At 33.6% G+C, this 15,635-nt stretch overlaps 1 protein-coding gene across 1 annotated transcript; it reads left to right on the top strand.

Annotated features, from left to right (window-relative positions):
• The first annotated feature begins 7,747 nt into the window (after nucleotides 1–7,747).
• Nucleotides 7,748–9,466, top strand: LOC132166335 (acid phosphatase 1). Its single transcript, XM_059577137.2, has 3 exons — nucleotides 7,748–8,203; nucleotides 8,711–8,920; nucleotides 9,066–9,466. Exons 1-3 carry the CDS (start codon nucleotides 7,815–7,817, stop codon nucleotides 9,241–9,243), a joined length of 777 nt encoding a protein of 258 aa, XP_059433120.2. The 5' UTR covers nucleotides 7,748–7,814; the 3' UTR covers nucleotides 9,244–9,466.
• The last annotated feature ends 6,169 nt before the right edge of the window (nucleotides 9,467–15,635 follow it).

Genomic DNA, 15,635 nt, shown 5'->3' with positions numbered 1-15,635 from the left:
AGCTACTTTACATCAATATATATATATATATAATTGCAAAAGTGATAAAAAATAAGAGTTGTTAAGTGAAGTTTTCCCTAAAAAGAAATTAACGAATTCATTTACAAAATGTGTAAAATGTAGTTTTTAGAGAGAAGCCTAAGCGCATTTATTTTTAGGGCTTTCAGTTAGCCATTTTACTTACTGCTCTAAAATACATTAATGCTTTTAAATGTAGTGTTAATATTACTCTTACAAATTAACAATATGGACAACTAGGACATGAGATGAACAAAGCAAAATTAGTAGGTTGTGGCATCTCAAAAACTTAAAATAATTGAAAAATGTTATACATACTCCTATTCTTATATTCTCAAGTGCACACGATCCATGACGTGTCACTAAAAATCACCAGTGTGCACTTCGAATAATGTGGAAACGGAAGTGTGTATAGCATATATATATATATATATATATATATATATATGTTTCTCAAAATACTTAAATAAGTCCTTGTTCTGTTGTTCCATGATAAGTGGACCTCTTTCTCTATTCCTTTTGCTTTTGTGGACAAATTAAGGGCTATAACGGCCAAGGGGGGCCTCTTAAATGACAGTTTTCTATCATGAGATGCCACAACAATCTGTACAGATATTGAATTTTTATTTTTTATTTTTTTTGGGTTAAAAAGAAAAAGATTATGTGGGCTTCCTTAACACAATTCACCTAGGAGAGGCTCCGAGTTCCTGATATAAAAAAACGACAGAAAGGAAATTGGTCTAATGGTCTATATATCATGCATGACGACAGTACTCTTAATTAGATTCCCTCAACGTTGGACTGCCACGCAATGAATCCAGAAGGCAGTGGTGGGGAATGAGAAAGATTTTGTCCTAAAAAAAACAAAAACTTCCCGATCAAACGATCGAGGCCTATAATATCTCCAGTTTGACTATAATTTATATTTTGTGTGGATATATGAGGCTGTCCAATGCACCACGGCACGGCAGCTTACTGTATAAAATTCCAGTCCTAATAAGTCTATATAAACTAGAAATTTGCTGAATGATCGAATAAATATTATGGCAGACATGAATTCAGAGCAAATCCTTCACGTCGTCTTTGAAGTTCTTGGTGCTATCGTCTCCCTCGTCATGTTTCTGGCGCCCTTGTGAGCTTTCTCTATCTTTGTTTTTTCTTTCTCTCTTTATGCATGTTGTAGGGGTGCACAAAATATTCGATTGCCGCTTATCGACTGTCGGTACGTATATAGTTGGAATAAGAAAACTATTTTGATATCCGTTTATTTTGTCAGTTAACTGACTTAACTAACTTTGGCTCTCAATAGTTTTTTGCATCGCTTGTTTAGCAAAAAAAACAAGTCCAATATTAAACACTTGTTTAGCCCAACAAAAATTTATTTTTACCCATAAAATATGGCTTGGCCCAATATAAAAATCTCACAAGTACTGGCAGTACGATGTTGGTTAATTAACCAACTTAACTGACTTTTTTGGTTTGGTAGGCTAAAATACTCCTACCTATACCAATTTAACTGATACTTAGCCCTATTGCACTAATGATATGACATGCATTAAAGTCACGTACGTACGAATAGTTTTTGCTAATTTGTTTTGTATTATTAATTTGTAGGCCAAGCTTTAACGAGATTCGCAAGAAAAAATCAACAGAAGGGTTGGAATGGGCACCTCATGTGATCTCGTTGTTCAATACAACAGTCTTCCTCTATTATGCCATTTTAAAGGCCAAAGGAGGACAGGTTCTAATCTCAATCAACGCTGTCGGGGTTCTGATTCAATCATTTTATGTTGTCACTTTCATTTTTTTTTCACCAAAGACTAACAAGGTATATTTTTGTTTTTCATTATAAGGCTCCCTTTGTTTCGATGTAAAATATTTTTTAGCAATTTTCATAAAATATTTTCAATTCGGTGTTCGGTAGGACCAATGGTCGTGGCAGTCAAACCGAAAACATTTTCGGTTGGCTGGAAATACTTTTTAATTTTTGAAAAACGATCTTTTTTTTTTAAAAAAAAAAAAAAAAATCTTAAACCATTTTTCGAATTCAAACTTGTCAACTCACCGAAATTTTCCGAACGTTGCCGAAACCTGCGGGCTGTTTTTCTCTATTGCTCATTACCATATGCGCCAAATATCAGAAAATATTTTCCGACGATAAATATTTTAAGTTAAAACAAAGAGAGCCTCATACACATGCGTGCACTCCTGTCTCTTCTCAAAGGCTTTCTTTGCAGGTTTCTAGGATATTTCAAGTGATTTGCATGGAAGTCATTTCAGGTTCTATAATTGGTCTGACAATATCACAGATTCATGGAGTTCATGAGCGGCGCAAGTTTGTTGGTTGGCTTTCCGCCGCATTCAACATTTGTGGACTTGGAATACCAACAACATGGTATGATAATCTCGTATGTACGGTGTTAGTGTTACCAACTTCAGACTATTCCTAGATGCTGTAAGTGAACATACCGGCAAAGACAAACAAAAGTGGAGGGAAAACTTCACACAGGACTTTTAAATTATTATGTGTTTTGAGAAGATCCTTATAAATTTTAAAAACAATCAATTTTACCTTTCAAGCTGTCAATTTGATGCAATTTACCTATTCCGTCAATTTTTTCCGTTAAACTCTAACGAAAACCTCTAAAAGACCAAATTATCCTTCAATTTTTTATTTTTTTTTTAAATGTAAAAATAATAATAATAATAAAAAATGAAGAAAACAAGGTGACCCAAGCGTGGGTCACCTTAATTGTGATTTTCTTTTTTAATAATAACTTTTTTTTTTTTTTTTTTTTTCTAATTCTTAATTTGAAATTAAGGGTAAATTTAGAAATTTTTTAAAAAAGTTAGGAGTATAATAGTCATTTGATCACTTTTAAGTATATTGCATCAAATTGAAAGTTCATGGGGTGAAATTGAGAATTTTTAAAATATAGATGAGTCTTCTCAAAACACCCAACAGTTTAAAGATCTAAATTAAAGTTTCTTCTAAGTAAAAATAAGCAAACTATCTGAGGATGGAGATGATGTTTACAACATATGCAGAATTGTCTGAAGTTGGTAACACCTTTACACCCAAGTGGTTGGACACGATGATGCTGAAAGCTACTTCGTTTTCCGAAAGTAACATTCAGGTCTTGGCGGATTCAATGCCCACTTATTATTATTATTATTATTATTATTTTTTCTGTAAAGGGTAGGAGGTCTCCTCGGGACCACCACCACCAACGATATGATGGGGCTGGGGTGGAGGTCGGTCGTAGGGACCCCAACTCCCGCTGCCTCCTCCCCACAGTCAATCGTCAGCTTACATTTTTTTTTTTTTTTTTTTTTGCCTCGAAGGAGGAGATGCTTATGTTGCAAAAAAAAGCCACATGATAAACTTGTAAACTAAAAAAGCCATTCGAATTTCGAGTGATGGTCTCACAAGTATCTCGTTATTTTTATATATCAGTCTATCAGAGGCAATTTAGCCTATTTGGGGTAAATTGACACTGTAACATTATATAATTAATGAGATAATTGTGAAATATTAGTGTGTGATTTGAGCTCACACATAAGAAAAATATTAAAATACTGATTAAATGTTTAAATTTATCTATTCCTATATTTATGTCCGGTGAACAGTATGTCAGTATGCACAGTTTAAAACAAATCACTGTTTTCAATATATATATAGGGACAGAGCCAGGAAACAGGAAATTTTATGGGAAGGGACCAGCCAAAATTTTTTTTATTAAAAAAAAAAAATTATTTTGATTGTTTTTTATGAAATAAAGACTACCGTAGGGCCAAAAAAAAAATGGACATTTGAAAGTAAGGGCCAAAAATAAAAAAACTTAATGAGTATAGCCCAAAAAAATTAAGAATATGGCCAAAAGTTTTTTATTGGATATAACAAAAAAATCTAAAAATAGGGCCAATTTTTTTTTTTTTTTTGAGGGGGCCCAAATGACTAAACTTAAAACTTTACGTTACTTTACCCTTTTTTTTTAAATTTATTTATTTATTTTTTTTAACTTATATATTTTTTTCCCTTTATTTTGGGGGGGACCATGGCCTACTCCGGTCCCCCCATCCCTCCGTCTCTATATATATATATATTAAAAAAAATCTTGAATGCCTTATCAACCAACATGAATATTGTTTATTGACGCTGGTATAGTGTATAACACTACTCCAAGAGTAATTTTAGGAGATCTATTTATGTTTTATTAAAAATAATGTAACTATTAAAATCACCATTGAGCTCGTAATTTTTTTATTCTAATTTAAATTAACAAGTTTTACTAATAAAGGCTGTCTTTTTCTGTTTTTTTGGCTTTCTGTAGATACAGGCCGTAATGACAAAAAATGTGGAATATTCGATTTCACGTGGTTCGTCATTGATCTTCACCGTGAATGCAATAATTTGGTTGTGCAATGGGGTGCTGCTTAAAGACGTCATAATCGCAGTAATTAATACTAGCTACTATTACTCTTCATTAAATATAATTATAAGAAAATACGTACACTTAACTTTTTACGCCTAAATTTTAGAAAAAATTTTAAACTTTTTTTTATTTATAAATAAAAAATGGGTATTTTGAAAATTTTGACAATCTTTAACGAAAAATCCTAATGAATTAGTAAAATTGAAATATATATACACTATACTTTTTAAAATTTTAGGGTATAATTGCAAAAGTAATGAGAAATCATAGGTGTAAGTGAAGTTTTTCCTTAAATCAAATAATATATTTTATTTGTTTGGATGTAATTTATTTTCATTCGTTTGTGCTTAGACACCTAACGCAATTGGGATTATTGTGGGAGCTTCTCAAATTATCTGCAACATTTTGTGCAAGAAGGAAAGAGCCAATGACATTGAAATAAATCCGATTTGAACTGGTAAGAACATTTATAATGAGCTCTCTAAATATCACTTTCAGTCAAATTTAGGCTAATTTACAAGAAAAACATATTCCATCAAACTCGATACTCCCCTCCCTAATTTTAGTTTTGTAAGAAACCTCCCCACATTTGAAGTGCCAAAATCACTCCATTTCATTTTTATGTTATATCCTCTCATTCTCTCACTCAACTTTAATGCAACAAAATTCTCTCTTTCAACTTTTTTTTTTAATTTTTATAATCAAATTGGGAAAGTGGTACAAGGGATAAAAAACCGAAAATGGGTGGGCTCCTCTACAATAGATCCAAACTTGAAAACCCAGGGAACAGGAGGGTGGTTTAGAATGAAGCAGATTTGTTCTATGTTGGAATTTGGATTTGTAATCCTGATTAATGATCATCAATAAAGTCTCCTTCTATCAAAAAAAAAAAAGATCCAAACTTGAAAAACAATTATGCAAGTAAACGTAACAAAATAGGAAATAAGCCAAATAAATAGCCTGGTCCTCTCAAAAGGGCCACATAAAACGGTTTTAAAGGCAAAATAAACACGGGAAGGATCACAAACTTCAAGAAGTTCATAAACCCAAATTACAGGTGTAAGAACCTCTTTCAACTTTAAATGTTGCTCTAACACACTCTAAAACTAATAAAAAATACGGAAAAATTACAGTTTACATCCTCAAAGTTGATAGCATTTTTTAATTTGAACACTAAAATTTCAATTTTTGCAATCCACCCCCAAAAGTTCTAAATTTTTGCAATTTAACCAATTGTATCCAAAACTTCCCATATTGCCCCTACTTTTTTTTATTTTTTATTTTTTATAAAAAATTAAAAAAAAAAAAAAAAAAAAAATTGGAGTGGCTATGGCCATCTGGCCATTTTTGCACCCCTCCAAATTTAGTTTTTTTTTTAATAAAAATAAAAAATAAAAAATAAAAAATTAGGGGCAATATGGGAATTTTTGAATAATATTGGTCGAATTGAAAAAAATTGAAACTTTGAGGGGGTGGATTGCAAAAATTGAAACTTTAGTGCTCAAATTGAAAAACGCTGTCAACTTTGAGGGTGTAAACTGTAATTTTCCCAAAAAATAATATTTAACGACATTAGAAAAATAATTATTTCACAAATTATAAAATGTTACCAGCAACACTCACTACCCCTCCCCTTTGGACAAAGTTTTCATCTGAACTGGGTTTGAGGAAATTCTTCCAACTAAATCTATAAAAATGATATGTGTGTCCCTTGAACATGTGAAAAACATACTTTTTTTTTAATAAAAGTGACAATGTTTGAATAAATTTTATTAAAAACTCATGTGCATCTCATAATTATGTCCCATCCCCCTCCCCCCCCCCCCCCCCCCCCGCGTGCGTCTTTCCTCCTCCTTCTCAATCTATGTAAATTTCTCCCCTCCCCCTCCTCTGCCTCTTTAAATTGCCAATGTGTACCCTCAAGAATTAGAGAGAGCCGCTAATAGTTGTACCTCTTCTGTTGATTTAAATTGATTTTCTATTATTTTGCAGGGTTATTGAAAGTAGCTCAACAATTTGATTGAAGCAAACCAGAAGCCTAATATGTAGAATATATGTGAATACTATCCCTTCTTCTTCTTCTTCTTCTTCTTATTGTGGATTGGAGTCTGTATATAAATGAAAACAACCACTGTGTCATATGTGTATTGTTTAATTAATTTGCAGTTGCTCATCTTATATTAATGTATGGCAATTGCAGCTTGTTTTGTGAATTGGAGTCTGTACAGTGGTTGTTTTGTAAATTGAGTCTGTGTATAAATGAAAACAACCACTGTGCCACATGTGTATAGTTTAATTAATTTGCAGTTGCTCATCTTATATTAATGTATGGCAATTGCCAATTTGCAGCTTGTTTTGTGAATTGGAGTCTGTACAGTGGTTGTTTTGTAAATTGGAGTCTGTATATTGGTTTAACTATGAATGGGAAATTATTTTTTATGAATTTTAATTTTTTTGTTTAAACAAGGTATGTCTGACGCTTGAGGCAGCCGAAAATTTCAACTCCATTAAAATAGTACTATTGCCTTTCCAATATGGGCCAAAATCTACAACTTACCTTTAAATCCAGTTGTTCTGGGCCCTCCTCGTCAAGCCCACAATAACCCCTTAAATCCAAACTGTGAAGATTCATTGATGGAAGTTTCAAACTACATCAACACGTACGGTATTGACAACACCCAAGTTTGTCGGTTCACAAAGACAAAGACAAGGGACAACTACGGCCAAACCCTCCAAAAAATGTACTGTAATTTTTTTTTAAAATTTTTTTTTTTTTTTTACAAGACCTAAGTCAAATCTAATAAGAAATGCATTGCACCCGGTGCAAAGTATAGGGTGTGTTTGGCAAATCTTTTTGCCTTTGTTACTGTAGCTCAAGTGGATTGATGTGGTATAAAAATTTGATTTTTTTTTTTTATTGAAAAGTGAAAAATTTAGTTTTATAGTAATTTTTTTATTTGAATAATAATAAAAAGTGAATGATGTGATATAAAAAATAAAAATATTTTTATGTTGATTCTTTTGTAAAAAAAAAAAAACCTAACCAACATAGAGAAAAGAATGGGTTGCGAGATGGTGCCATAATTTGAGGAGATCAAATCTAGGAAAAAGAGACATAACTACATAGGGAACAACATTTATGAGTTGTGAAGCAATAGTTTGCCCTTTTGTCTGTTTGTTCATAATGTATTCGTTAATCCACTTTAATCAATTATCCATGAGATTTTCAAAAGCAGGCCATGACACAATGGCCCACACGCCCATGTGATCCACCCTTTATGTGCCCTCACAGGCCTCGTCTCTCAATAATTCCACCAATTCCTCCTCCTCTCCCTCCCCCTCTTTTGTGAGAGTCTGCAAATGGGAAACTTCCTAGGATTTCTACTGATCTTCTCAAGCCTCTTCATTGCCTTAGTGGCTGCTGCAGATTGGAACATTTTGAACCAGAAAAGGAGGCATGGGGTGGGATCTTCTTCTAGCTTGAAGAATTATTGTGTGAGTTGGAGGATCAATGTGGAGGTAAACAACATCAGGGGATTCGATGTTGTGCCCCAAGAATGCGTTGAGTACATCAAGAAATACATGACGTCTTCCCAATACAAAGCTGACTCCGAGAGAGCCATTGAAGAGATCAAGCTTTACCTGAGCAGCTGCTGCACTCTGAAAGGTGATGGTAAAGATGCATGGATCTTTGATGTTGATGATACCCTTCTCTCCACGGTGCCTTATTACAAGAAACATGGTTTTGGGTATGTGCAAAGTTACATGGCATCTTTGATAGACCATTGAAAATGTTAAGATCCTTTTGTCATTGAATTTTTATTTTTATTTTTTTATTTTTTATATATTTTTTATGTTTTTAAAGCGTAATTTTAAAAAAAATGCATTTTCAAACAATACATTTTTCGTGATTTTGTTTAAATTCACATTTTTACTTAGCAAATTTGCAGGGCAATTAAACTCTTAGTTCTATGTTTTAGTTTTCTAATGCGCTAAGTACTTGGTCTCATAAAACTTTTAGTTTTATCTTTTGAACTTTCAAAGCGGGAATACTTCGAAAGTATCTTGTAGTGTCAACTTTCGGGCATATACTTTAGTCAAATGGGCCACTTTTCATCTTGTTTTTGAAAGCATTCCCACATATTCTCTCTTCTATTTGGATCAAAAATGAGAAAGATTATCATCTGTAGTCTCTTTCCCTCGTTCAATTAAAAAAAAAAAAAAATTGGTCTCATAAATCTCAAATTAATTATCAGGGGGGAGAAGCTGAACTCAACCTCTTTGGAAGCATGGATGAAAGAGAGTAAGGCACCAGCTCTTGAGCACACATTGAAGCTCTTCCATGAGATCAAAGATGGAGGGTTTAAGATCTTCCTGGTTTCTTCAAGAAAGGAAACACTTCGATCTTCCACTGTTGACAACCTCATCAAGGTTGGTTACCATGGATGGAAGACTCTAATACTAAGGTATATATGTATTTAACATGTTCATCCTCATTGAACCAAAAGAAGAAAGAAAGAAGGTTTTAGAATATATTTTGTTGATAAGAGCTTGACTATATCATGGAAGAATATTCTCTCTATATATATTATCAACTATACTTACGTACAGGGGTCTTGAAGATGAATTTATGGAAGTGCAAAGATACAAATCCAAGGCGAGGCAGAATATGATTAATGAAGGGTATCACATATGGGGCATTATTGGAGATCAGTGGAGCAGTTTTGAGGGCACTCCCAGGGCAGAAAGGACATTCAAGCTACCCAATTCCATTTACTATCTGGCATAGAAGTCTCAAGCTATAAGAGAATGCATCTTCATTTAAGTAAAAGCTTTAGTGTTCTTCTTCTAGATTGCCTCCACCCAATCCTATATCTTCGTACTTGTTCATCAAGGCTATGAATTTTTGAAATATTTGCTGCTGTAATGCAATGTGCTGGATGCTGTGGCTGCAAATTAATTAAACTCTTGAAATTGACAAAGAACATTTTCTGAAGGACAAATTGAATTTCACAGATTTCTAATTGCATCATTAATATAAAATTAATGAGATTGACACGAAACGAAAGGAAGAATTATTTCTTTATATTGAAAGTGCACATAAAAATCACGTGTTCTAAGAACAAATGTCAATTCCAATTCAAAGGAAAACTTTATCCATTTTCCAAGGCTCCAAATTAAAAGGAAGTCCGATATGTGTCAATGCATCCAACATACTTTGTCTCTGTAATGGCAAATCTAATCCTAATGATTTGCTTATGTTACAGACTTACAGTCTCTGTACCTCTCAAGTATTTGAGTTATAACTAAAATAAGATTTTTTAATCAGCCCAATTAATCCATTGGGTGTGTTAATCGAATGTGAATGTTACAAAAAAAAAAAAAAAAAAAAAAAATTTGCATGTAACGTCCAAACTACTCAACTGTCCAAGGCTGGCTGGAAAGACTCTGACAATTCAGTGCAGAGAGAAGTGGGTTTCAAAATTCAGTGGAACCAAAAAGGAATTTGTTATTCAAGTAATTAATTGAAAATGATTTGATTCACTAGCCTGTTTGTTTTTTTAATGTAGTTGAAGCTTTCGTATTTGGAAAGCACTGTTGGAAGCAAAGGAATTTTGTTGGTTTTGGTTTCTGCAGAATCCAAAACCAAAAAAACATTTACATGTTCCGAACATCACGCTCTTCGGACATTTGATTGAATTTTTTTTCCACAAACTCATCCCCAGGAATTCTCGAAGAACATTGGAAAGCAAACCATTGTTGACATTTGATACACTTTTCATTTCCCGCTCAATTATTATAACGGCACGACTCTGGTGTACGTGAATCATGCGTCGCCTGAGTTTGTTTCAGAGTTTTCAAACTGCTCTTCATTACTTGGATTGCAACATTTGACTTACCTCGACTTAAGTTTCAATTATTTCTCCATCCTCCCAAAGTTTTTTGGTTCACTCACTAAATTGCAATATCTCAATCTTACCGACAATGTAATTTCTGGAACTATCCCACCCCAGCTTTGAAATCTCTCGAGCTTGATTTCAATCTCTTGATCTCAACTGGAACAATGGGTTGAATGGGCACCATAATCTTGACTGGCTCTTTTATCTCTCCTCCCGGAGACACTTAGAAGATATGAACAATGTGAACCTTAGCGAGGTGGCCAATTGGTTGGATAAGGTTAATATATATGCTCCCTTATTTGGTGGACTTTCTGTCATCAAAATTCAGAGTTAAATCAAATTGTTGATGAGTGAAATCTCCAAAATACCTCCAAACATGTTTATGGAATTACAAAAATATCTTGAATTTGGACGGGTATTTTGGAAATTTCACTTTCTCTGTTAGGATTTAACGCTGAATTACTTGGACGAGAGGGTTGACATTGTAAACTTATGAAAAATTTGAACTTTTTAAAGTTTAAGAGTATGATCACAAAAGTAACGTGGTGGATGTTGTATATATCCAAGGATGGAGATGGGTACACACATGCTGGAAATGTGCTCAAAAATTTTGTACCTTCCTTGCTCGTTGATCATGTGCCCTTGTAAGCAGGGACCTAGAAGGATAAAGGAAATAGAATAAATTGATCAATAAACTAATGGAGCCCCACATATTACTCTAAAAAGATTGTGCGGGTCTTGAAAATGATAAATTTCAATTTTATTTTTCTTCAAAGAAAGTATTTATAAGTGGTTGTTGAAACCCAAATATTCCAATGATAATAATAAGCAGAAAACAAATTGTCAAAGAGTGCAGTATAATTAATAATATTACCTCCCCAATAATTAAAATTTAACATTGTGAGTATCCTTCTATAAATATCAGGAAAAAATAAAAAATAAACCTTCACTACTTATTTGATAGCTTAAATATTGTCTACAGTGTGTTATCCTGTTAATCTCCTCCCGTGTTTATGCTGGTGGAGCTAGCTAAAATGCTCTTTTCATTTTCAAATTATGCGTACAGTAATATTTGTGTTGCATTAACCAATGAGAAGTTTTCACCATGGAGTTGCAGGATGATCGATGCCGGAAGATTAAAGTGTAAAAAGTAAGAGGATAAGTAGTAGAGAATTATAATAATTGTCTTGATTCAAGCGAACAAATTCAACAGAAAATAATTGTTTAAATCCCCTTGAAGTAAAAGTTTTTGTTAAATGAAGTGGAATGTGCATGGAAAATTAGACACATATTCAATTTCTTTTATTTGGTAATTATAAGTATATGCCTGGTGACATATATCAACAGTATATATGGCAATATGAAGCATATAACATAAGGATAATAGCTCAAGGGAACGGAGTTTTTTTTAGGGTAAATATATTGTAAGTCCTTGGGTCAACACGCTAAAATTTTTATCTCCCTAAGTTTTTTTTTTTGAAAATTTACTCTTTGGGTCAATCGAAATGCCACTAAAATCCTTACCGTCAAAATTTTTTAACAGCAGTTAGTTCCAATCAAAACGCACCGTTTCACCTCCTTTAAATATTAATTTTTTTATTAATTTAATTTTAAAATTAAATCTTTTTTTTTTTAAAAAAAAAAAAAAAAAAAATCCAGAGAGAGAGAGAGAGCATCAACGCTCTCATCGAAGCTCATGGATACAGACAAGGAAGATTTCCTCAAGGAATTCGAAGCGGATTACGGGTACTAAAACGGTCCCAAGACCATCGATGAAATCCGAGCTACCGAGTTCAAAAGATTAGACGGTCAGAATTTTCCCTTCTACTCTCGTTTGGAAAGAATTCAAAGTTGCTCTCTGTTTGGTTCTCACAAAATGACAAATTTTAGCTGAGAATCCTGTTGGTCGTTTTGGGTTAAATTTTTGGAATTTTAGCTCTTGTATACTTGGACCTGATGGAAGCAAACTCAAATGCAGCAAACTTGTTGTATTTTGAAGATGACCCACATGCCACAATCTTCAAGACTTTGGTGCTGCTTCTACTCAAACGAGAGAAAGAAGTAGACCGTATTTACCCAAAAAAAAAATGATAACATCAAAGGATTCGTTGTATATTCATCAGAACAGAATGCCATCATTCTCCCTACGGTTAGCTTTACAAGTATGGACAACACTTCCTCTACTTTACAACATGAAAACAGAGGTAAACAGAGCATAAGATTCAATACTCAATTGCTTAATTATTTCCAATATAATTCGGAAAACAAATATAAAAAAACTTCAAAACCAGTCATAATTCCACAGACACTATAGGCCCATTAATTAGTGATCCCTATTCATACATGTAAAGGCAACAGTTTTGCACCAAAAGAAAGATGAGTCAGTTGGGTACACTGGGTCAATTCGGTACACGCCTTTCCTGGTTGATCATCCTATTGCATCGATGAATTTTTGGTAGTGCTTACCTAACATTGAGATTTGCATTGAGAATTAGTTTGAAGTCTCGTTGTTGTGTCGTGCTCTAAATTTGTTTTGGTTGTGAGAAATTATATAAATCAGATTCATAAAAAAATGTAAAACAGCTAAATTTCGAATTGTTCTTAATCAAGACCATTCAAAATCAAGGTTCAAGGGAAAATTCAGAGCACCAACAAAATCCAAAAGTGCAGAAAATCTAAAACAGAGAGCGACTTTGAATTCTTTCCAAACAAGAGTAAAAGGGAAATTTTGACCGTCTAATCTTTTGAACTCGATAGCTCGGATTTCATCGATGGTCTTGGGACCGTTTGGGTACCCGTAATGCGCACCGAATTCCTTGAGGAACTCTTCCTTGTCTGCATCCATGAGCTTCGATGAGAGCGTCGATGCTCTCTCTCTCTAGAATTTTTTTTAGATTTAATTTTTAATTTAAAGTAATAAAAAAATTAATATTTTAATGAGGTGAAGCTGTGCGTTTTGATCGGGACTAATGGCTGTTAAAAAATTTTGACAGTAGCGATTTTATTGGCATTTCATTGACGCAGAGAATAAATTTTTGAAAAAAAAAAAAACCTAGGGAGATAAAAATTTTGGCGTGTTGACCCAACAACTTAAGATATATTTACTTTTTTTTTTATTTAAAAAAAAAAAAATGAAACAGAGTTCTCTTAGGTGCACATCATGAAGACAAGGAGTAGAGATTGTTAGTAGTGTTTAAGAGAAATTACAGCATTGTAGAGGATTTGCATGGTCACTTGGGGATCGGACCACTAATTACATCACATATATGCGTGGTCTGTCAAAATCTCTCAATCAATTATATATTTCACATGCTAACTGACGACATAACTTCCCCTTTAACTTGTCGACAATCCAAAAGTTTGCATGCACGAAAACACCATGCAAATGGAAAGCTACTTAATTATTGTGCCCCCTTTGTCTGGCATGGTGGGACTGGGAGATATTTATTGAAGAAACCAATTGGGATCGATTGTAGTGTTTAATAGCCTGTCTCCAGCAATTAATGAAACGGAGGAAATTCTTGGACACAGCCCTTAATTTGTTTCACTCTCAAGCATTTTAGCTAATGATGAACTTGACATGGGAGCTTCTCAGAAATCACTGAATAGCGATCCATTATTGACACATTTTTCTTCTCCCACTCAATTATTGTGGTACGACTCTTTTGAAATGTGAATGCCCTTTCACGTGAGTTTGTTTCAGAGTTTTCACTGAAGACATATATGGTAGAGCCAATACCAATATAAATACAATCCATGTGGTTCACTTAAAGAGAAGGTCAAAAAATCAGAGGCCCTAATTATGGTGAATTGCTGCTTCTATTTGGGCTTCTCAAGAACATAATAAGTACATAATCAATATGTAATATATGAAAATTATGAGAGTTACATAATCAATATTGTTAATGCACAATTTTCCGAGGATGCGTGGCACAATCTCCGGGAAGTATAACGATGTCCGAGGATGCGTCGGCCTTGCACACAAGAACAAACAGAAGGATTAGAGTCCCCGATGGTCTCCCAGGAGGGATACTCTGATGCCTAAGTCAATGATGAGAGAGAAAAAAGATGTAAGCAACAATAAGCCAAGATAGCAAGAGTTGCGATTACTTTAACATTGACAAGTGACTTGTATTTATAGGCATGAGAGGAGTTTGATCTCCCACACGTTTAGGGACCTTATCCCTTGATATCTGCTGTGCAAATATTTGAAAAAGGGATGAGGTTTGTTAGCTGCCCCGTGATCCTAGTATCCTAGGATCATGGAACAAATTTGCAGCTTCCGCAATGTTAAGTCAGAGTATCCGAGTAGGACTCGGTCACTCGCATATTAACTTAGGTGCTAAATGACGTATCTTGATTGATATAGATGATCTGGATATTAGATGATATGATTATATCTCCATGGTGGAATGACCAATGTACCCTTCAACCTTTGACTATCTTGGCCCATGAGTTATATCTCAGACTGGGAGTCTGAGACCTCCTCGGGCTAAGTTGACCGAGAGCTTAGCAACCTAGCATATTTACGGAGTTTTGGGCATTGGGCCCATCAGGCTTTATGTGATTGATCCACAACCTAACAAATATGTAACAAATGAGAATTAAGAGAGTCATATAATCAATATGTAGCTTACGAAAATGATGAGAGTTACATAATAACTATGTAACATATGAGAATTAGCAGAGTAAATAATACATTAATTTAATTCAAAACAACTAAGCATTGTCGACTCGAATCCAAGATTGCAATTCCTATCCAATCAACATGACAACCATTAGAAGTTAGCAAGCTCACAAGCCTTCAGAAACAAAATAAATTGACACTCTGGTAGCATCTCGTAAATGAAATTGTTGGACCTCGAGGCTCCATATAATATATATGTATACTAATATAATCTTTTGTATTTCTGAATAATCTCATTAAAAAGACTTTCAATATGTTAATCTCTTCAATATACCCAAAGACTTTTTCTTCTACCTATTCTCTTTCGCTCTCGGAAACTTCCTAACCATTTTCCCACTAGTCATCACAATATTCAATTATTTGTTTATGAAACTTTTTTCTTTTTAATTATTTCCTAATTGGCACGGACTTTCTTTATTTAGCATATGAGCTAAAGAGTCTCATATAACTGTTTTTTCTATGCCTGCTCAAAAAGCTGACTTTTGACAGGTGGAAATATTGCAAAAGTTTACTTTGAGTTTGATGTAGAGCAATATTTACCATATTTTCAGTAAAATTGAAAATAAGAAAAATATCAAAAATGATATTTGAGCA

The sequence above is a fragment of the Corylus avellana genome, chromosome 11 (assembly GCF_965113065.1).
Source record: "Corylus avellana chromosome 11, dhCorAvel1.hap1.2, whole genome shotgun sequence".
Taxonomy (NCBI): domain Eukaryota; kingdom Viridiplantae; phylum Streptophyta; class Magnoliopsida; order Fagales; family Betulaceae; genus Corylus; species Corylus avellana.
This window is presented reverse-complemented; position numbering and strand designations above follow the sequence as displayed.